Raw genomic sequence first — 22405 nt, 5'->3', positions numbered from 1 at the left:
CTTGGGTTTGAGCAACCATCTGATGTATCTATTTAATTGATTTGGGGACTCTAACTTGAAAATGGGGGCTTTGGCAGCATCTCTCTGTCATTTAATTGATTTGGGGACTCTAACTTGAAAACGGGGGCTTTGGCAGCATCCTTCTGTCATACAGAATCATAGAAAGGCTTGGGTTGGAAGGGACCTAAAAGAGCATAGAGTTCCAACTCCCCTGCCATGGGCAGGGACACCTCCCACTAGACCAGGTTCCTTAAAGTCCCATCCAGCCTGGTCTTGAGGAAAGAAAGGGTGGAAAACCTTTCAGACTATTGATATCCAAAGATCAATACATGAACTCTGATGCTCAGCTGTCTAAAGCTATGAAGCTCAAAGCTACAAACTTGACTTAAGCATGATTAATATGTAAGTTCATGGTCTACCAGGTTCTATACAGTGGTACATAAACACTATTGAAAAGAAAAATGGCATCACTCTGACTTTTCTTCTCTAAGACTTCTAAGTTCCCCTTGCTTCTTACAAAGGTCAGTTGTCTGACAACTGACACCCCTTGCTTCTTACAAAGGTCAGTTGTCTGGAATGGCCCATGGAGAAAAATTGCTTGAGATCAGCCTTAAGAACATCATTACAAGTAGCAAGACATAATCAAGCAGTGCAAGCTGCAACAAATTATTGGAGACAGCTTCCTTAAGCCTGAGGTTACAGACCCAAAGAACATGTTAAAAATGGGAAGTGGCAAAACCCATGCTTGAAACCACCAAAAATTCAACAGTGCGCTCGAGGTTAAAGGGTTAGAACAGCACAGAGGAGAAGTTTGCAGACAGGCTCCAGCCTACACTTCCTCTTGTCCTGGGAGAGTTTTCTCATGGCTCCTGTCTGCTACTGCCAGGCTCTCAAGTCTGCCAGTACCTGGAGCAGGCAAGTGCATTAAGTGGGTATTTCTCAAGGTGTGGCAGCTGGGATGACATGACTTTATCATGTCCTTATCCCCTGTGATGGTTCTAGCTTAAGGGATGCTAAGCAAACAAACAGAACGTTGTTCCTCAATGCTGAGACCTACACATCTCTGAAGGAGGCTTGGGAAAAGCCCCTTACTTTCACCATGAGAGCATCCTTGGGTAGCAAATGCTCAAGTCAGACTTCTGGTCATGGTTCCAGAATCACACAAGAGAACAGAATCACACAGAACTACAGAACAGCAGGGGCTGGAAGGGACCATAGAGACCATACAGTTCAACTCCCCCTGTCAAAGCAGGTTCAGCTATAGCAGGTTGGATACGAATGCATCCAGGTGGGTTTCTAATATCTCTAGAGAAGGAGGCTCCACAACCTCTCTGGGCAGCCTGTTCCAGTGCTCTGGTCTTAAAGAAAAATTGTGAGGCTATCTTTTACAACCACAGAGCTCAAGGAGCTCAAGGACCATAAAGGCATTTCCTGCATTCAGTGATGGAAACTGCCCCAAGACAGTTGTCACTAGCTGTCTTGAGGACAACCGTTTGACAGCCATTCCCTAGTTGTAGACCATCTTATCATAGAATCATAGAATGGTTTGGGTTGGAAGGGACCTCAAAGATCATCGAGTTCCAACACCCCTGCCATGGGCAGGGACACCTCCCACCAGACCAGGTTGCTCAAAGCCCCATCCAGCCTGGCCTTGAACCCCTCCAGGGATGGGGCATCCACAACTTCCCTGGGCACCCTGTTCCAGTGTCTCACCACCCTCAGAGTAGAAAATTTCTTCCTGAGATCTAATCTGAATCTTTTTTCTTCCAATTTAAAGCCGTTTCCCCTTGTCCTATTAATACCCTTCGTGGCAAGGAGTCCCTCCACTGCTCTTCTATAGGCCCCCTTCAGATATTGAAAGGCCGCTATAAGGTCTCCCTGGAGCCTCCTCTTCTCCAGGCTGAAGGGGGCCTTCTGAATTGTAACAAAGGGAACACAACAAATCTCTCGGCAGGAGGACAAAATGATGCTTCTACAGCAGGCAGAACCGTGCAACTTGATGTTGTACAACACACAGTTAGACACACACAAAACAACAGAGTTCCCCGGTCTACTCAATCCTGCCAGGTGGCGACTGACTTTATTACTGAGAGAACTCCATTTCTTGCCCCACCAGTCCCTCCGTGCCTGTGCTGAGCTCCTCTCTGTGGAGCCACCTGCTCTCTCTGCCTCTCCAGGACGCGGCAGGGATGGAGTTAAACCAACCTGCTTCTGTTCTGTGTGCAACTGCTGTGACAATGAATAGTCACTATCAGCGACGCTTTCAACTTTATAAACAATGAGTATAAAGCAGGCAGCATTTAAATCGATCTTTTGAAGGTACATCTTATAACAGGCTCTTAAAAACCTCAAACCAGCTGGAAGCCCTCCAGAGCACTTTTCTGCAGAGTTTTTCAGGTCTTGTTTTCTTTGCATTTGAAAGCACTTGCATACATACAAATACACAATTTAACACCATTTACAGCAGGAGAAAAAAATTCTTCTTCCCATGCCTACCAGGAGGATGAGTATCAGAACAATTAATGCTGCAGGATAGTGTGGCTTTACCCTTATTAAAAGCAGTCACTCGAGCAAAAGGCTCTTCAACACATACTGACCTAACCCCACTGATAGTGTGGCTTTACCCTTATTAAAAGCAGTAACTCCTCAACACATACTGACCTAGCCCCACTGTGCTCACTGAATTAGGTTGGCCCTTGCCAAGAGAAAGGTTTGACACCATTCAGTTCTTGCAGCTGATTCTTGCCTCACATTTTCATGCAGTGGAGCCCAGCCCAGTCTGGGTGTTCATCCATGCTCATCATCATCTTTCATGGGATAGATGGGAGCCGAAGGCCTCAGCCCTTCTCCACCACATCACCCACTGAGTGCTGCAGTCCCATCACAGCATCCTACACAATGGGGAAGAAAGCAACACATGCTCCCCTCCCTGTGTCTACTCCCATGAGGAACAGCTAACACAGGGTCAGTCCTTGATAGTAACCATAGGAGGTATTCACATTGCTATTTGCACCATCTAGGGACTGACAAAGCCAATTTTTTGCAGATTAGAGCAACCTCAAGTTTAATTTAGTTCTCTGGTCCATCTTCTGGAGATGGCAGCATTTCTTACAGCTGTCAAATAATTACCTGATCTCATGATTTATTTCTTTTGTTCTAATCTTTGCACTATCAGCACTTTTGACTGAATGTTACACTGCTCATTTGGGATGCTTAGCTTTGTGTGCCCATCCACTTGGTACAAAGCCTATCAATATATTTATACACGTATATAAAAATACATATGTATACATAAAGGGTCAGACATGGCTGGTAATAGCTCCTTTCACTTGAGTTGTGGAATCCCAGGACCCTTTTTCACTGCTCACAGCAGACAGAATACCTCCCCCACAGAGGCAAATGAGTTACTATCAGTCCTGTTGTGCAAGAGAAAGTGGATATCCCTATCAGTGTTGGGTGGGATCTCAGAAAGAGACTTATTTTCTCAAGGCTGGATAAAAACTTCTGTGAAAATCTGGAGATAAAAAAAATTACCAGACCAAAACCTAAACAAAAAAGTAGTCAAATCTATGAAACTTAAATATTTCTTCACCTGAAAAGTAGGGTGAAGAAAAGTAATGTGTGAAAAAGTCAGTTTTTCTCAGGACAAAGAGCTGAGCAGATACATTGCAGACTTTTAAAAATCTCAGGCAAAGCTGAATGTATTTTGGTCCAATATCCTCAGACTGGAGGATTCCTGGACAACAGGAAGGCAATTAGAATATGTGTATTTAACATGTCGATCATCTATCACTTAAAAAAACCCCATGCTTGTGAGCTGGGCCCCTCTCTTCCTTGCCAATACACTCCACCTGTTCACACCACATGGACTGACACCACCTAGAAGTGTCTTGTAAAGACTTCATATTTCTGATGTTATAATTACAGCTGTTCACACCTTCTCTGGCAGAGCTTTGCTGCAATCCCAAAGCTCTGCTGAAACGCTGCTGTTTCTAGTGAACCATGTTGAAATTCAGGCCAGGACTGAATGAGACCTTGCCAGTTCTCCAGCCTGTTGGTTGCAAGAGGCAAAATCCTCAAAGTCTCCCTAAACTTCCCAATTCTTCCCCAGCTTTCCCATCAGATGGCTCAAAATTTTTTGGCGAACTAGCTTTGAATCAGATGTTTCCAAGCTGACTTTTCCCCCCAAAAATAGACCAGGTTGGATGAGGTTTTGAGCAACCTAGTCTAGTGGAAAGTGTCCCTCCCCATGACAGGTGGGTTGGAACTGGATGATCTTTGAGGTCGCTTCCAACTCTAACCATTCTATGATTCTGTCATTCAAGACCGTGTCTCCCAAATGGCTGAACACCAAGGTGTGGGATGGCTTGTACAAGGGAAAAATCACCACGTTGCCCTGAACTCTCTTCCTTAGCCTTCCTTCCTGGTCAATGACAAAACCAGGATGCTGGCTACAAAGATATCTGCTCTGACCTCACAGGACACCTCATCTCATGGCCAAGAATTGTATTGTGCTTTAACTTTAGTCCGTCCACTGTTTTTTTGTAGTTCAGTGGTGCTGGAAGTCAAGGCTTACAACCTCACCTCCCTGCAGGATGACTTCTCCTGCAGTGCATCTCTATCCTGCAGCCGTGCTGTGGTCAGAGAGGACCCTGCATTGCCTGGAAAGGGCATGTGGGCCTGATCCAGGGCTGCTCAGAGGGTCCCTGGCACAGTCAGGCAACCAAGCTGAACACTGGATGGGTGTGAAACTCACATGCACCAACCCACATGCTGTGATTCAGGTAAAATAATTCTGCCCTGTCCCTCTAGTGGCAAGACAAAGATAGAAGAGAAGTGAAATTGCCCTTGGAAAATTTTGCAGGAATTGCAATTTCCTCCCAGGAGAAAATTTAATGATAAATCTCCTGAAAATGTGGAAAACACTTCAGAGCCCAAGAATTTTTAAATTAGGATCACACTCCTTATTTACAGTCCTTTTCTCCTTTCTGCCAATGTAAGAGATTTTAAAGTCAGTATGAAGCACATTAAACTAACATAGCATGTGAAAATGGCTCACCACCAGGACTTTGAAAAGATATAATACATTACTGGAGTAGAAATGAAATGTTTCTGTAACATTTGCTTTTAAATTGCAGTAAAGATTACTTCTCTTTTGGGTTGAGATAGTCTTCTGTGTTGCTATTTTGTGCTACAAGCCAAAGTGCCTCAAGACTTAATTTGCATTTAGGTAAAATGTGCAAATAAAAACTTGGTCAACGAAGTAAAGAAGTAGTTAGAAAAAAAAGTGACTTTCAAAAAGGGAAAGCCTATTTTTATCACAGAAGATCAGTGAAATGCAAAAAGAAGAATAAAACATAAGCACTGGAATGCTATTCACTGTTTTGGCATTACTAATTTTGGGACTTCACAGAATTATAAACATGTTTTTCCTCCTCTTTAACATAACAGCATCCTTTTAAATCTAATAAAACAGAATAGGTCTCTGAGCTTCTTGTTAAAATTCACACCGTATAATTATCTTTGCTGAATATCTGGATCCAAAGATTACTGCAGTAAAATAAAACAGCCAAGTTCAAAAGCAGATTGGGGGAAAAAAACCCACCATGCGTTTGAATTTATTCTGATGTAGCAAAACATGACAAGTAATCTTTGTTTGGAAAGCACTGATCATTGAGCCTCCACAGGAATACAAAGGAGCATTAGGTGCCTGGTGCCTACAAAAACCTGTCTGAAGGGCTGTCAAGCTTTATATATTTCAGCATTCACTGATTACCTGGGCTGAGGCCAAGAAGAAACTCATCCCAGAGCTCAGAGAACTGTCAACAGATTACATGACTTTTTTTTTTTCCCCCCTCTGGAGACATGGGAACTACCGAGGTTCTTGTCTCAGTGTAGGAATACACCTGTTTTTACTGCCCCTTACAACTGCATTCGGTACCTGAAGCAACTCAGAAACTTTGCAACCCAAAGGATTAGAGATTCAGAAAGGCATTGACACATACATTTCTGTTTGAAACTACTTATCTATCTACTGATGCCTTAAAAAAAAATAAAAATCAATTTTTCAATTGAAAATTCAAGTTTTCAATATTAAAGTCCAGAGAGGGACTACACAGCAGTGCCCTGGCTTCTAAAACAATTGCTCTAAAAGATATTACAACTGAACCATGCTGTCCTTTGAGCCGTGAAAGACTGTCCGTGGCTTGTCACAGCTCTCCTGCTCTGAATGACTTTCACACGTTGAGCGATTGCTTCTTGGCTTGCAAAGGTCAGAGGAGAAAACCATAAGCTAGAAATCAATCACAGCCCAGAGCAGCTTTGGCCTGGGCAGCCCCGTTCCAGCTTTTTCATCTGTGCACTTGAGGGCAAAATAGAGAGATCAAATAACTTTAAAGTGGCAGCGTTGACTTGGGACGAGAGGGATGGAGATGCTTTCTGTACGTCAAGAGGGCAATACTCTGATGCTGCCCATAAGACAGTGTAGGAAAAGATCACTTGGGATTTTTGAGCTTGGCACCCGTGCTTTTTTTCAGGTGCCCATTGCTTTTCCATGCTGCAGTTTTCCCTTGCCTCAGCCACAGCTGGGAGCACAGTCCCACCCTAAACAGCCAGTAAATCCCATCTGGCTCCTGGCAGGACTCCATTTGGTCTGTCATCTTTGCGTTGTGATCTCATGAGGGATGCGGACACTCGCATGCATGCACTGCCTGAAACCAGAGCTGCGGGCTGCCACTGCTGTGTCCATCCCCAACCTGACCTCCAGCTTCCAGACCAGGGCTGGACCAGGGCTGGACCACAGAGGAGACTGTTCTGCTGGTGCTGCTGGAGAGTCAGCCAATGTCCCCTTGGGCACCTGGAGTTACAGGCAGCACAAGCAGCTCTCCCTGGACTATAAGCTCCCTTGTAGAGCTGTGACTGTTGTGAATACTTTGGTTTTTTTAATTAAGTCTTGATTTGCTTTGCCTTTGGAGTTGGATCATTTATATTTACTTCTGAAATCTAGCCCCCCAAAAAAGTGAATTAATTCCTTCCCTCTCCAGACAAGGATCCATTCCCAGGACATGCTGCACTCACTGTCAGTCCTGAAGGGGTTAAACATGAATGCCTGGGCTTAGTGTCACATCACTTATGGCAGTTCCCAGGCACTCCCTGTTATAAATTTAATCTGTCTTTAAACAGGTGCAGCATCCCACGGGTGGCTAGTATATACCTCAGAGGTTATATTTGTTTCTCCTGACCCTGCAGAAGCAGCAAGCCTCTTGCTGAGCAGGTCCTAACCCCACACCAAGCTGTATTTTGTATCACTAAATCCTGGGACTGAGGAAGAACTGGGAGCATCGTAACAAAGCCCTGAACGAGCAGCCTCAAGAGAATAATCTTCTGATTTTGAGCTCTGGGACAGCAAACATCTCTCAGGAGTGATTTGGGTAGGTTGGACAGACAAGACAATCTCTCAAACTCCCTTCCATCATTTTTAGGTTGGACAGACAAGACAATCTCTCAAACTTCCTTCCATCATTTTTTTTTTATGCCTTGTGAGTGCTTTAGTGCTAACTTGATTGGTTGTGGCTGTAGAAAAGGCTCTGGAAAGATAATCAGTTGGTGGTTTGTTGCCATGTAGGGCCATGAAGAGATAATCAGTTGGTGGTTTGTTGCCATGTAAGGCCATGAAGATATATACATTACTTAAATGCCACTTCCATTCTGGTTGGGAATCCTTAGTGGGATTTCAGGTGAAGATGCTTTGTGCTTCCCCTCTGAGCCACAGCCTTCACTATCAGTGGTCCTGCATAAACACATTACTTAAATGCCACTTCCATTCTGGTTTGGAGTCCTTAGTGAGATTTCAGGTGAAGATGCTTTGTGCATCAGCCTTCACCATCAGTGGTCCTGCATAAAATAGGAGGAGTCTGATGCAATTTAACAGTAACTGGGGGAAAAAGAAGATTCCTAAAGTGAATGACAATGTGTTTGTTCTTCATAATCAGAATTTCTTGAGTTAGCTCTGATCCAGGCTAGTCGCTGCAGCATACCACTTCATGGTCCAAGAGGTTCAGACAACACCAGTCTGGGCAATTCTGCACCATGGTTTTTGCACATCCTTAGCCCAGGGTACCAGGATGCAGATTTTAATGGTGGACCTCTGCATAGTCACCTCAATCAGTCTTGGAAGCCAAATCCTCAAATGCAACCCCCAGGTTAACATGGAGAAGGTAGATGAAATTTCTGGAGCCACTTCCCAAGGGGTTAACCTGAAGATCCCATCCTTTAGCACCATGTCCAAGCTATTCCCTAACATCTAGTAGACTTAAGCACTTCACCAAGTATCCATATCTCAGCAAAGTATCCTTACCCCATGGAGGAGGGTGACAGATCCTTTTCTTACCTTGGTCTGGAACGTACAGAAGACATGAGTCAGGAATGGGTGCTCCCAAGCTAAGGAGAGGACTCTCTTCTCCACCATTGTACACTCAACGTCATCATCCATCAGCACCACATCCTTCTTCAGGGCTTTCACAGCAAAAAACTGGTCTGTACTCTTCAGCTCTGCAAGGAAGACCTAGGGTGGAAACAGCTGCTCAGCAAGAGCAATGATCTCCTCCCTGAGCTGGCCACACAGCCACACGAGGGTGGGAGCTGAGCTCTGGGGAATTCACTAGAGCAGACCTTACAAAAGCTCATGTTTAAGCCCCAATTCTGCCGTTAAGACTTTGTAGACTTTGAGTTTGTTCCCTACACCCAGTAGAGTTTTATGAAGCTGAACCTCAGGGAAGGATGAGAAGGTCCTGGTGATTACAAGAGCAGGGGCTACACGCCTGTAAGGACAGGACATGTCCTAGACCCAAACACTTCTGATGACAGAAACCATCTTTATGCAAATGCTTACGAGATACATTTCCTGTTTTATGACTTTAAATAACAAAGCAGAGAATATTGCTTTGTCAACATGTGAAATGCAAATGGCCTGCATCAGATCCTCAGCAGGTGTAAACTGATGTCTACAAGGAGTTAGACTGATCTATATCAGGTGTGACTTTCTCCCCTTCCTCCCAGTTAGCAGGAGGCCTGAGCAGACAGGCTGGGTCCGCCGTGCTTCCACAGAACTTCTTCTCTGAGAAGAGCAAAACGCATCCCAGAGGAGTTAGGACCTTTATCTGTTTCTATGGGCAGGGGAAAATGAGACACGGAGCAGCAGAGAAGGGTTCTCTAGAGACCACAGAGCAAAGGATTCTCTGCTGGAAGGCAGTGCCAGTCCTGATCTCTGCGCTAACAGCCAGTCGACGCTGCTTCCCACAGACTGAATAAATACGTAAGATTCATCAAAGAGGCCTTTGAAGTTCTCTACCAGACACTATTTACTAAGTAAGCTCAGACATGTTTTAGCCCTAACAAAAGTTTTATTTACCCTTTTGGCTACCGCTGCATTTCACTTTGTAGCACCAGACAGAGCGTAGAGCCCAGAGCCTCCCTCTGTCTCTGCAGTGAATGACCAGAAATGCAAACAGTGCTGATGCTGCAGGCACCCTTTTTTGCCCCCATTTTTGTGCAGGGCAATGCTCTCCTGGGGAAACTGTGGAACACAGTGTGTTTGGGACTTGTGTGATGACTTGCAAGGTGCAGGTAGGCAACGCCAGACCTCATGCAGATGGGGCTTACTCATGGGTCTGGTTGTCAAGCTTCCTAGGCCACACAGAGCTGGAGAGACTGGAGAGGCACTGAGATCTGCACACCCTTTCCCCTCTATGGGGAAGTGAATCTCACTCCAAGCAAATAAGGGCACCAGGAGCAACACCTACACAGGAAACTTGTGGGCGAAGTTTGTTGCAGAAGGGCGTGAAATAGCCCATCTTCTCCACACCCACATGGTGCACTGCAGAGACATGCAGATGTTTGCAAGCTTGGAGAGTCCATGCTAACCCAGGGGGCTGAAGCAAGATATAGAATCTCTTTCCATGGAGGTATTGAAGGCTTGACTGTACAAGCCCCTGAGCACCTTTATCTGATTAGACCTGTTCTGAGCAGAAGCTTGGATTAGATGACCTCCAGAGGTCTCTTCCTTCCAATGTAAATGTTTTTACGATATCCATGCTCCTGAGCCCAGGTTAGTCTGGGCTGTGGAGTTTGGGGTATTTTGGCTTAGCTCTAATTCAGGTGTCTCAGCTCTGCTTCCCAGGCAAAGCGTAGACACGCCAAGTGTTTTCAAATATTGGAAAGCCAACACAGCAAATATTTCACCAGTTTATGAATTGGCTGTAGCAATTGCTCCAGTTCACTTAGCAGGCAAAAAGCAGCCCTTTCTTTAAGGCACAGTTTCCACCTTGGAAAGGTTTGGAATCTGAGCAACGTGATACATAATGATAGTCATTCTCCTTCTTGGCTGTGAAAACACAATGGTGAGTTCCTCTGAAATTGCTTCACGCAGCTCTGCGCTGGCACTGAGTAACACGAATCCCCTTCCAGGGGACATCTGCAAGGAGGAGGAACAATCCACAGTTCATCAAGATTAATGAATCTACTGAAAACAGGTGGTTCTTGTTTCAAAAGCACAAATTCTTGGCTGCTGCAAAATTTGCTTTACGCTCCAGCACAGATCGGAGCTGGGAAAGAGCAGTTAGAGTTCCCAGCTGGGAGTGATCCACAATCAGCTTTTCAGCTAATGCCTCTGGCTCCCTCTGAGCTTGCTCAGGAGTAGCTGCATGAAGGGGGACAGCACGGAAATCTTTCCCACCAGCAGCTCTCAGTGGATGCCCAGGCCCTGTCAACCTGCTGCTTTCCTCTCGTCATGGGCACTCATGAGACAGCAAACTCATGGGGAAAAGGGAAGGGCAAGGAGAATCTTTGTCTTGGGCAAGGAGAAGACTGGGTTCAAGACTCAGCCATGTCAGAGCAAGGGTTCTTTAAGGGCTTGAAGATGTTTTTTCCAAAGTAGCCTTCAAACCACATGCTATTTAGTGCCATAATATGCAATATGCAGAGCTACGCAGTGGCATCTCGTGCCCTGATGCTTACCTTCCCAAAACTGCCCTTCCCCAGCATCTTGTGCAGAACAAAATCTTCAATGGTTAGTTTCAGATGCACATGGTGCTCTTCCTGCTCCTGGGGCTGTTGTCCAAAGTCTGACTCTATTAGAGACTCCCCCTTCATTGTACCCTCCACTGGAGTCTCCCAGGAGATGCCCTGTGGCTCTGCAACACACATCAAAGCATTCAAATAAATCCCTGGAATTGAGGAGAAAATCCCTGCAAAACGTACTGGTATTGTGTTTAGAGCTTTTAAAGGGTATTTCAAATAAATGTAAATGTGGTGGCCACATCTACTAAGTAGATTTTCTCTGCTCACACATTGTTTTCTCTCTGGAGGAAATTCTACTTCAGCGTAACTCCATCTTCTTCAGTAGCATTACTCCCACTTTACAAACTCCCTCATCTGTCTTTATGCTTTATGGCAGCAAAACATGACCGAACCCTTCATTTCTGGCCACCTGTGTTCTTCATTCCTGCTTGCTGGTTGTCGTTATGATGTACTCCCACTTCTTTGAGGCCTTTTCAAGACTCTTGGCAAAGCATGTGAAACATGGGACAGCATTTTCATACTGGGTCCCTACTCTTAATTTGAAGCTTGATCAAGTACTCCAGCTGTCCTGGAGTGGAACTACTCAGAGTTTCTTCAATACTCCATTCCCTTGGATGTAAGTGAACTTCTAAGAGATCCTGTCCCTTGCTGGATTTATCTCATGCACTCAAGTGCACATTTGTTGTACTGTCCTAAATTGCTGAACAGCAAAAACACTACTCAACAGACAGACCCACAGGTAACCCAGATGTGAAACCATTTGGGGCTTTACTGGTTCACATCAGCGTAGCCAGTTCTATTTGTAGAAAAGAAAGAAAATAATCTCAGATGGGGAAACCATTTATCTCCTCTTTGGGGCCAAAGGGCACTGTCCCCTTAGATCAGATGGCACCAAAACCAGCCTTTGAGGCTCAGTAGCCTGGTGCTGCACAGTATCAAACTCACAGCACTGGTATAACGTGTGCTTTGACCTTCTCACATTTTGCCCTTGGTCCAATTTCCAGGATATTATCTCCACACAAAGCAGTATTAATTTGCAGTGAGAAAGTGGATGATAGTGGGGCTTGGGGTCTCAGCTTGACCTTTGGTTAGGGTTGAAGCTGAGGACCCACTGTCCCGGTCCTTGCTAGGTTTAAGTTTTGATTCACTTGTATTCTTCTTTTTTGCCTCCCCTTTCTGGTAGCTGCATTTTAGAGCTTGTGGGAGGCAGAAAAGCATTGTTTCAATGCCATGATAGGTCTGCTGCAGTTATGGTACAGTTCTTGGAGGGACAACATGAACCATGAAGCTGGAGAGGTCCTGAAATGGCCTTTTACATGGGCTACATGGGTCTGATGTAAGATGGGACCCATTTTTGTTCCTAATATCCAGAGTTCCTTGACTCAAGCACAAAGCAGTTCAACAAGGGATCTCCCCAGGAGACTTCAGTTTTTGCTTAAGGCCACTAAGGCCCCAGTAGCTTTGTCCAAGCTCTGTTAATCAATACTCTTTCCCGATCTCTCATTCATGACACCGTCCTAAATGTCCTCTCTTGTAACTCTGAGGGCCATGACACCTAGGTCAGCTCCTGAGTGAATGAAGTGGGGATCTGTCAATAGTTTCTAAGGGTACTGGATGTCAATTTCCACCCAAAAATATGAAATCAGAAAGAGAACTGGTCATGGTGATCAGATCTCCTGTTTAGAGCTTGGTTTCTCTTTGAAGTCCCCAGATTTCATTGTCTATGAGTCCTAAGAAGGGAATAATTGCATTATTGCCAGTGGAGGTATGAGGTGTGCTCATGTAGCAGTTCAGAAAGAGAGTTTAGAGCTGAATGAGTGGTGGTTGTCATCTCATGTAACAAGATGTTGTGGTGGCATGGGGGAAGTGCAGGTTTATAGAAATAAAAGGAATCAGGTTCAGATCTATGGTATCTGCCATGCCCAAGTGATGTGTCTGGGAAAAGTTGGTGATATCCTGGGATGAGAAAGGGTATGCCTTGCTCTAGGCTGAAAGGATGCATGAAAGATTCAATGGCTAATAAATTCTCCACCCTTGTCACCTCCACCTAATCATGTACAAACCAAAAAATTAACAAAGTTCCATATCACTCCAGGAAGCTACCTTTTTTTCCTGTTGTAGATGCTGGCAATGCCTGAAGTGGTGTTATCTCCCTCACAGGAACTGGGAAGCCAATTTCAAGAGGTCCATCCCTGGAGATCTGTTCAGTGTCGCGCTGACAGCGAGCCTGGATTACAGAAAACACCGAATTACTTTTGAGCCAAACATTATGTTCTGAGCTTATGGACACTGGCTTCTAGGGGCTGGAACAAGATGATTTTAAGGTCCCTTCCAACCCAAACCATTCTATGATTCTTGAGTGTGTATGTCACAGAAGCCAAGATTGAGAAGAACCCTTCCAACCTAAACCATTCTATGATTCTTGAGTGTGAATGTCACAGAAGCCAAGATTGAGAAGGTCTTTGCTTATGAGAAGGACATCTCTGTACCTAACGTTTAGGGGTTTGGTAACCTAGAGGAACCCACAGTCTTCTGTGAGATGTGTGTGGCTGTTAACAGGTCTTTGTACTGCCAATATAGAGATCCCCTACTTTGCACAGGGGTCTGAGTCCCTGGCTACCCACACAAAGGGCATTTTAATTAACAGCTTCCTTCCCAACAGTCCTCTTTGAAGAGAAATATGGAAAAATATTAGAGGCTGGAACATGCTGCAGCCTCACTCCTCGACAGTGTCTAGATTCCAAAGAACTCCTTGCACCAGGTTGTTGCAGAAGGTATGAGCTTGTCTGGATTCAAAGGTGATGAGACAAAAGCATGAAAGATAAGTCCTCTGAGAGCTACTAAACGCTAAGACCCCACATATGGCTCAAGAAGTCCCCAAAGCCTAAATTTCTGGGGACATTTTTGGGGAAATTATCTCTCAAGAAGTCCCCAAAGCCTAAATTTCTGGAGATAAGAAGAGTATTTTGGGGAAATTATCAGTACTTGCCCTTTTCACCTCTCAATGGTGACTCCCAACTACGCAGTGCAAGGAGCTGTAGGAAGAAAGCAGGTAGGAAATAGAGAAGTGAGAGCAGAAAAAACTCCTCTTTGGAGGTTTGGCAGCACCACCTCTCACATAAAGGTGAGAAATATGCAGACCAAAACCTGGTAGATATCCCCTCAGGAAGGTATAGATGGAAAAACACCTGCTGTACCGATGAAGATGTTGCCTTGCGATACTTGAGTAACTTAAAACCTCTCACATAAAGGTGAGAAATATGCAGACCAAAACCTGGTAGATAGCCCCTCAGGAAGGTATAGATGGAAAAACACCTGCTGTACCGATGAAGGTATTGCCTTGTGATACTTGAGTAACCTAACTATGGAGGACTAGGTACCTACGGATGTTGTCCCTCTCTGAGCTTACTCAGGAGCTGAGAGGAATTCTAACAATCCTGATTTGGAACTAGAATATTCTTTTATGGTTTTGGGCTTATGACAAGCTGTTTTTCTTTCTTTTAATTCAATTTTCTCTGTTCATATAGCTTTGTTTATATGACAGTAGTATCTAGATCCTTTCCCCAAGGCCCAGGTCTCTTTATGAGAGTCCATGCTCTCTGGAGTTCCATTCCAAACAGAGCAGAGTCACAGGAAAAATTGCTGTCACAAGCATGGAGCAGGGTAGTGACAACAAAAGGACTCAAACCAAGTTCCTCTCACTCTTCCTTGGACTCTGTTACACAACCTCAATTAGGAATATAATGCAACTACAACTGTACCAAATCAGAGCAAGAGTCTATCCAGGTCATGTCCCATCTGCAGCAGGAGTCAAGCAGACACCATGTAAAGATATAAGAGCACAGCACAAAGTAATCTCCTCCAAATATTCTCCTTATCTCCAGAGATATACAACTCAGAGATTTCCATATGCAGCTTCAGAGATTCAAAGGCAGTGCTTTTCTATTAACAGAATTAATCATGCTATTATTCCTGAATGGATTTCTCTTCTATGAACACTGCAGTTTGTCCTATGGAAGCCTTTGGCCTCCACAAAGTGCTGAGTTAACTACCTATGCCATGAAGGACCCGTCTCCTAGTTTTTACTTTGAACTTGCTACCCACAGCGCTCCACTCAATGCTTTTATTCCTTGCACTGAAACAAACATGGAACGATTGATCCTCCTTTCTCCAGGTCATTCAAGGCTTAAAATATTTACCTGCTGGGTGCTCTCTATCATTGCCAGAGCTTCAGCCATTAGTTTCTGGTTAACTCCACAAAGGTTTGCTACTTTTGTCTGGCACTTGTGATGGACATTCATGCTACATGCTGAAAGAAAGAATAAGAGGTGTTAAGACAGCAAAGAACAGGTAGGCTGTAGAGGGTTTGGCATCAGGTTGGGCAGGGACATGTGCTGCTGTTGGCCAAGAGCAGAGATCAGCCACGTAAACTGCTCAAAGCCTGGGCACTGTTTATGTCTCATGAGATGGCACTCAGGTCATTTCCTGGTTCCTTATGAAGATTTTTTAATATCTTTTAGGCAAAAGGTTGCATTTCCACATCCATCAGCCTTTGCACATACAGGCTACCAAAACTCTATAGTCCATCAGCTCAGAGACAAACTGTAATCACAGAATAGGCTCTCCCCACCCCATATGATTATGAAGATGATGAAGGGTCTTGGGTCACTCTGATAGTGGAAACAGAGCATGCAAGTTGATACTAGGAGTGATTTTGGAAGACCAGCAGTGTCACTGAGATGTTCTTTGTGTCTCTGGTAAGTGGCTCTTCAACCACACATCTTTCAGTATACCAACAGTTGTCCTCCTTGAAGAATGATTCTCCATGAAGGATGGTCCTCTTGACCACTCCTTCACCACCCTGGATGCCATCTCATACAGGTCATGTAGACAAGTGTGACAAATGAGATTTGTCTCTTCAGATTGCACTCCTACAAAGACAATGTCCCACTCCCATGCTCAGCTCATGCCACATACATGAGGGACTCACCGTCACACTTCAGTCCTTGCCGCGCAAGGCCCCAGAGGAGCGTGCCGCAGTGATCACAGAAAGTTGGGCTCTTGTAGTTGTAGACTTTGAAGCGGTGAGGCATGTCGATCTTGAAGCGCTCTTTATGGAACTGCAAGAAAAAAGCCATATTGACAATTCACTCCTCTCCACCTCAGCTCTGCTCGGAAAACCAACCGCCGGCAGGATTGTACATGGGATGTCTGTTGACCTTTTATCTTTGGGTATGACCATCAAGGAAAAAATACTTATGACTATCATTCAGATACACAAAGGCAAATATTGATAAATAATAGCTATGCAATTCAGTGGGAACTGGGCATTTTAGTCCCTGGGTTTGATTTATCTGAACTGATAGTTGCTTGTATCTCAGCTGTGCATCCAGACTCCCTGAATGCTCAATGGAAAAGCATTATTTATCCCATCCTGAAATGAACGTCAACATTGTTAACATGAATCACCCTTTGGAAGAACCTATTTTTTCTTCTTTTAGTATATAGGGAGTCAAAGATGATGACAAAGTTGTATACTTCTACCCTGCAGATGTCAGAAGACAGGTGAGATGAATCTCATCTCTAAACACTGTAAAAGAAGAACAGGAGCGAGGGTGGAACTGGAAACAAAAAGTAGCTCTGGGACACAATTAAGAAAAAATGAAGAGTCCTATGAAGGACTAAGTTATATTTCTGCCCACCAAAAATAAATTTTATTATACAAGAAAAGTAAAATAAATAATAGTGGAGCTGTTAGATCTTCCACTGACTGTTTAGAAATCTCAGATAACAAGAGAGTGGGATTTTAAAGTACTGCTTTGAAAACTCAGCGTGATGTCCTGCCTAACACGGGGTAGCAAAGAATTTCCTCCAGTAAATCTCCACCTCGTGTCTATGACTTCCTCCAGAGCTATACTTCATACATTAGAAAAATGTCAGTTCTGATTCAGCAACTGATAATTCAGTGTCTGCATTTGAGTAAATCACAAGTAGGAGGTAATGAAACCACTGGGAACGTAAAAACAAAGGGCACAGATAGATCACACAGCTTTTAGTTCACTTCATCAGAAGTTGTTTTATAGCGATGTAGAAGATATCTGAATGACAATCAAGTTTAATCAAGTTTTTTGAAAGCAGCCAAAAAATAATACGTACCATTGTTTCTCTGCTATTGATTGCTGACCCCGTACACTTGGCTATTACTTTATCAATGCACTTCTTATGAATTGCAGCGTTACATTCTGAAAGAGCAAGTGTATCATGGTGTTAATAAAGAAATGCCCTAAGAAAAGATCACGTAAAAAATTATAGTAACAAACAAACAAAAAAGGCTTCTTACGTCTGCATTGATAGCCTTGTTTATTCAGACCCCTGAAATAAACAGAAAAATGGTTAATTCTGAATTTTCTGAAAGCCTCCACAGAAGAAAGGAGAGCAACTTTATGAAAGAAACAGCATAAAACACCTTTGCTTTTTATCAGCCTTTATAGAGCTTCTCTCATCTAAATACCTTCATTCAATCTAACTGTGAAGCAATTCTCTGTGGTTTTCACACCCTTTTCAGCACATATTCACATTCTGAATTTCACAATAGCCACATAGCAAACTGGACTGATGAGAAATGTCTGTGCGTTTGGCCAAAACTGAAAATATTTCTTAAAAAAAAAAGCTGAAAAATAAAGAGAGTTTTCACAGTTGGAATTACAGGCAATGCAATAACTCTACATGTAAGATGCCAAAGGTCTAGTCTGGCTGCCTTTGCCAACAGCAGGAGCATAGATATTCATATAGTAGATATGATAGAGAAGCAGAACTGGTCCCTAAGAGTTAAAAGGGGAAAATGCATAGTTCTGTTTTCATTTACCATACAAACTCATGGCAGACGGAGCAGAACGTGGGTTGTGGAAAGAAGGTGGCTGTGAACTCGTGACACTTGACATTATGGATTTTGGCCTGTTTGATGGCTCCCCTGCGCTGGTGCAAGGAAAAAAAGCCTTCAGTCTCACAGTCAGCCAGGTCCTTTGCATCTGGGGGAAAGGAAAGAGAAGATTTATTTGGGTACCCTGTCCTGATCTGGCACCTTGAGAAAATGCAGCTGCCAAAATACTAAGTGTCTGAATCCGATGGCTCACACGTGGAAATGAATATTTTTAATAAATACTGTTTTCTGAAACACACACAAGGGTTGTTTGGATGGGGATTTTAATCTACCTTTCCTACAGGGACATTAAAATTCCTTTAAACTTGGGACTGTGAGCTCCCCTGAATATTCATAATGCTGCTTTTGAAATGCAGACCAGAAATTTCCCAAGAAGAGATAATTTACAGTTAAACATAAAATTCTAACTTCACATAGCATTGAAGAATCATGCCCTAAAAAAGATGTAATTATGTAAAAATTAATAATAATGTATATATGCACACAAACACACACATGTGTGTATATATCAACATATGGGTATTTAATTGAATCCTTTACGTGTACATGAGTAAGCATTTATGTATGCTCTCCAGATTTTCTTTTTCTTGTTATTTTTCCATGCCAACAATCGCTCTGCTGTTTGCTGTGACCATAGCATTATTCTTTTTAGAACAGCAAACAAACCAATACACACACCCACACACACGTGTGCACTTATATATGTGCTTGTGCCTACACACCTAGATATGCACACAAAGTCTTACTCTCTGTCTATCTTTAGTTTTATTCATGCATTACACAGCAAGTTATATAGTTATTCTGTGGAAACTACCCCCCCCCATGTGACCTGATGCTGATCTTGCTGTTTATAATACAAATACAACTTGCACTTTCTATGTTTTGGCCTCTCTGATACCTTATACAAGGCGGCAATAGCAGCCTAGTCTATATTAAAGGTAGGAATGGATGAAGAAATTACCAATATGGACATGCTATTAGCTGCTTTCAGTACTTCTGTGTTTCTATAAATGGAAGGCCCTTCTAGATATCTATATCTGAAAGCTTCAGCCCATGCCTGTTATAAATGGAAGGCCCTTCTAGATATCTATAGGTATCTATACCTTAAAGCTTCAGCCCATGCCTGGGACAAGGCAGCAAGAACTTGGGCATCAAAAATGGGAGATAAGATTGAGTATCTGGATTGCAACCCGTTTTCTTCAACAAAGCAAAAAGCATTTCACATGGACATCGAACTCTGCGAGTGGGATTTGGTTCCCAGTGAAGACACGTAAATGACAGCATGTCCCCTGTCCAGGGTGACTAAACCACTGCCATGTCCCTGGAGGTCAAGCTGGACCAGGCAATGGAGCCCAGTGAATGACTCAGCTCACCTTGCAGCAGAAACTTGCATTTGATCAGATGAATCACTCTCTAGGTTCTTTTCCTGTTTTGCCTAGATTGCTCATGATCTTAAAAGGCCAACTAACACATCTACTTAGGTGTTATCAACTGTAAATTATATCCCAGCCTTGACATCTGCCCTATAACGCACACCATGGCACATGTTACATGCATACATACAAGTAGAATGATTTCAGAGGGAGCTGGTTCCTTCTGTATCTATTCCATCTTACTTAACATAATGAGAAAATCTACCAAAATCTGCCTTGCAAACCACAGAGGAACAGTCAATCTTCATCCCCACCGTACAAAACAAATTGCTTTTCTGCAGCATTCATTTCCAAACGTTGTGGTAGTTCCTATGAATAAATCAGTAATAGCACAGGCACTGCTTTCAGTGAAGACACCATGTCTGCCCCACATAACCAGAAATCACATCGATCAATTAACAAACAAAATCACTTGCCACTTATTTCCAGGAAGTATCTTGCATTCATCAGCATTCGGCCTTGAGGTTTCAGTTCTAGCTGATTGAGATAAGCAAAAAAACAAGAAAAAAAAGACCAGTGCAATCATTAAACAGTCATTCAAAGAAGCAACAACCACTTCAGATGACTCAAGCTATCTCCTTTTCCCAGCGGGTCAGTGAAGACACCATGTCTGCCCCACATAACCAGAAATCACATCGATCAATTAACAAACAAAATCACTTGCCACTTATTTCCAGGAAGTATCTTGCATTCATCAGCATTCGGCCTTGAGGTTTCAGTTCTAGCTGATTGAGATAAGCAAAAAAACAAGAAAAAAAAGACCAGTGCAATCATTAAACAGTCATTCAAAGAAGCAACAACCATTTCAGATGACTCAAGCTATCTCCCTTTCCCAGTGGGAATTAATGAATGCCAATGAAGACTAATTTCCTACCCATGTGGGACAAGGCAGGGTAAAAGCGACTACAGAGAGGGGAGGCTACATCACCTGTTAGCAAACTCTTGGAATGGCATGATAAAAGAGGTAAATGTGAGTAACTACAGAAGCTGTACACAGGATGCAGGTTTTTAGACCCCAGGTCATGACCAGCACTATCTATACAGACAACTTGTCATTCCCAGTGGATCTTGCAAGGGGGAAGTGGGACTACCTTGTAAAAAAACCCAGCCAACTTAGGTAGGTACTTGTAAGATGCTGAAATCTTTTAGAAGCTTTGTTCTGCAAGTCTCGCTTCCATTACAGTCAATGTGAGTGATACATAAAAGCAAGAAAAATGTTATTCTCTCCCCTCATGACCCTTGCAGGATGGGATATCTGGGACCACACTTGGGACTTGTATCGGGCAGTAAGTGGAGAGAAGATCTCAGGAGATGCTATCAGGCTGGGACACAACAGGACCAGGATCTCCCAACTCCATTTGACTTTGGGTCTGTTATTCTTGCTGGAAGCAAGCAGCAGCCCAGCCTATGTGTCCCCTCTTCTTCTCACCAGGCTGCTGCCTCCCATGGCTTTGAAGCCTGGGGTTGGAGTGATGCTGAGCAGAGCCTTTTGGTTTTCAATTCCATCCTCAAGTATCTCCATTCCTCCCCAGTTGTGTGTTAAATATGCAAATCTCTACCAAATCTTGTTCCTAGGTCTGTTAAGTGACCAAAGCCTCTTTGATTTTTCTACCCTCTGCTTAACCCAAGCAGCTTAGCCTGAGAACTGGCATGAGAAATAAAACAAAAAAGAAATTCCAGGAAATCATTTTCTTTCCAAATGTCTTTCCATTTTATTGCTATTCAGGACATGGCTACAGAGTACTACGTGTTAAAGACTATTACCAAGAAATTTCTTGCTTGGACTACCAGGGAACACAACCTTACATTTAGCATCCTTATGAAGGCTGTTACTTCAAATTTACTCCACTATAACTCCAGTGATTTTAAAGGAGTTCCTCTGGCATAATTCTTAAGTCAGGCAGCTGTGCATCAGGTACTTGATATCAGATTAAATTGTTAAAGCTGTTTCTCCAGAGCAGATAAAATAATTCACATTTAGCCACTCATATTACCATTTGTTCCCAATGGGTTTCCTAAGTGAAGATTAATACATGGGCATGTGAACCAGAATCCTTGCTAACAGAGGGCATATGTTTCAATACAACAGCAGCAGGTAATATAAATGTGTCATACTCTGGTTGGAAGTCTTTCCTTCAAGTAATATCCAAGCAGACTCAAACCATTATTCTTTGGATGGAAGCCCATTCCTGCTGCCCTGCTGATTCCAGTCACAGCTTGGCACGGACACAAGACATTCTCCTACCCCACAGCAGCTCCCCATCATGTCCTGCAAGAGGAGGTAACAATGCTCACCCATATCTCTGTCTTCCCATTGCTCTTTTTGCACCTCTCCGCGAGCACCTTGAGTTCCACCGTGGTCTCTGAAACCATTTCGGCGCTTTTGTCCTTGACAACGATGTGCATGACCCTGCCGTTGTTGATATGGGCATCGAAAGTGCTGTTCCAGGGTGGGTACATGGTGGGCTTCTTCTGTACGTACACTTGGCCATTTTCTGTCAACAAGAAGTGGTTTGGGTTGATTGGACTTGCTTCTCATCTGCACTATGGCCACCGCTCTCCAGTTCCTGAGACAGATCTGTGTTATTTACCCATTTTAAGGTCTCTCTCCTGGCATGGTGTGTAATGGACCATGTTAAGAGTGTCTTAGGAAGCTACTATGTGAAGTGAAACTTAGGATGGGACTTATCTTACTTAACTTTAGGTGTCTACAATGCATATGCCCATACCTGAGCTGTCTGAACATTAGCTCCATTCAGAGACAGTGAAGAGGATATATATTCAATATAAATATGGAGTTAGGGTGTGTTCATTTGACCAAGTACAGACATCTGACTTAGAGAAGATAATTTCCACCCTTGACTCCGTTAACTCTATTGAGTAGATCTCAAATGTAGACTCTGACACCACAGATACTCATATCTAATCAGGTGAATCTCATCCCAGATAAGCAGCT

General features: G+C 43.6%; 1 protein-coding gene across 2 annotated transcripts in view; it reads right to left on the bottom strand.

Moving 5' to 3' along the window:
- Positions 1–22405, bottom strand: part of PRKCQ (protein kinase C, theta) — a 66511-nt gene that overhangs the window by 17473 nt on the left and 26633 nt on the right. Inside the window, exons 4-13 of one of the 2 annotated variants that reach the window (XM_014949155.1) lie at positions 21745–21944; positions 20114–20174; positions 17942–18104; positions 17417–17448; positions 17233–17318; positions 16067–16196; positions 15276–15385; positions 13180–13303; positions 11014–11189; positions 8390–8563 (exon numbers count right to left, since the gene is read on the bottom strand). In XM_014949155.1, coding sequence (XP_014804641.1) covers positions 8390–8563; positions 11014–11189; positions 13180–13303; positions 15276–15385; positions 16067–16196; positions 17233–17318; positions 17417–17448; positions 17942–18104; positions 20114–20174; positions 21745–21944 — 1256 coding nt within the window. Of the gene's footprint in view, positions 1–8389; positions 8564–11013; positions 11190–13179; positions 13304–15275; positions 15386–16066; positions 16197–17232; positions 17319–17416; positions 17449–17941; positions 18105–19865; positions 19921–20113; positions 20175–21744; positions 21945–22405 lie in introns of those variants that run through there. The other variant, XM_014949156.1, reaches the window with a different exon arrangement.

The sequence above is a fragment of the Calidris pugnax genome, unplaced genomic scaffold (genome assembly GCF_001431845.1).
Source record: "Calidris pugnax isolate Ruff unplaced genomic scaffold, ASM143184v1 scaffold125, whole genome shotgun sequence".
Taxonomy (NCBI): Eukaryota; Metazoa; Chordata; class Aves; order Charadriiformes; family Scolopacidae; genus Calidris; species Calidris pugnax.
This window is presented reverse-complemented; position numbering and strand designations above follow the sequence as displayed.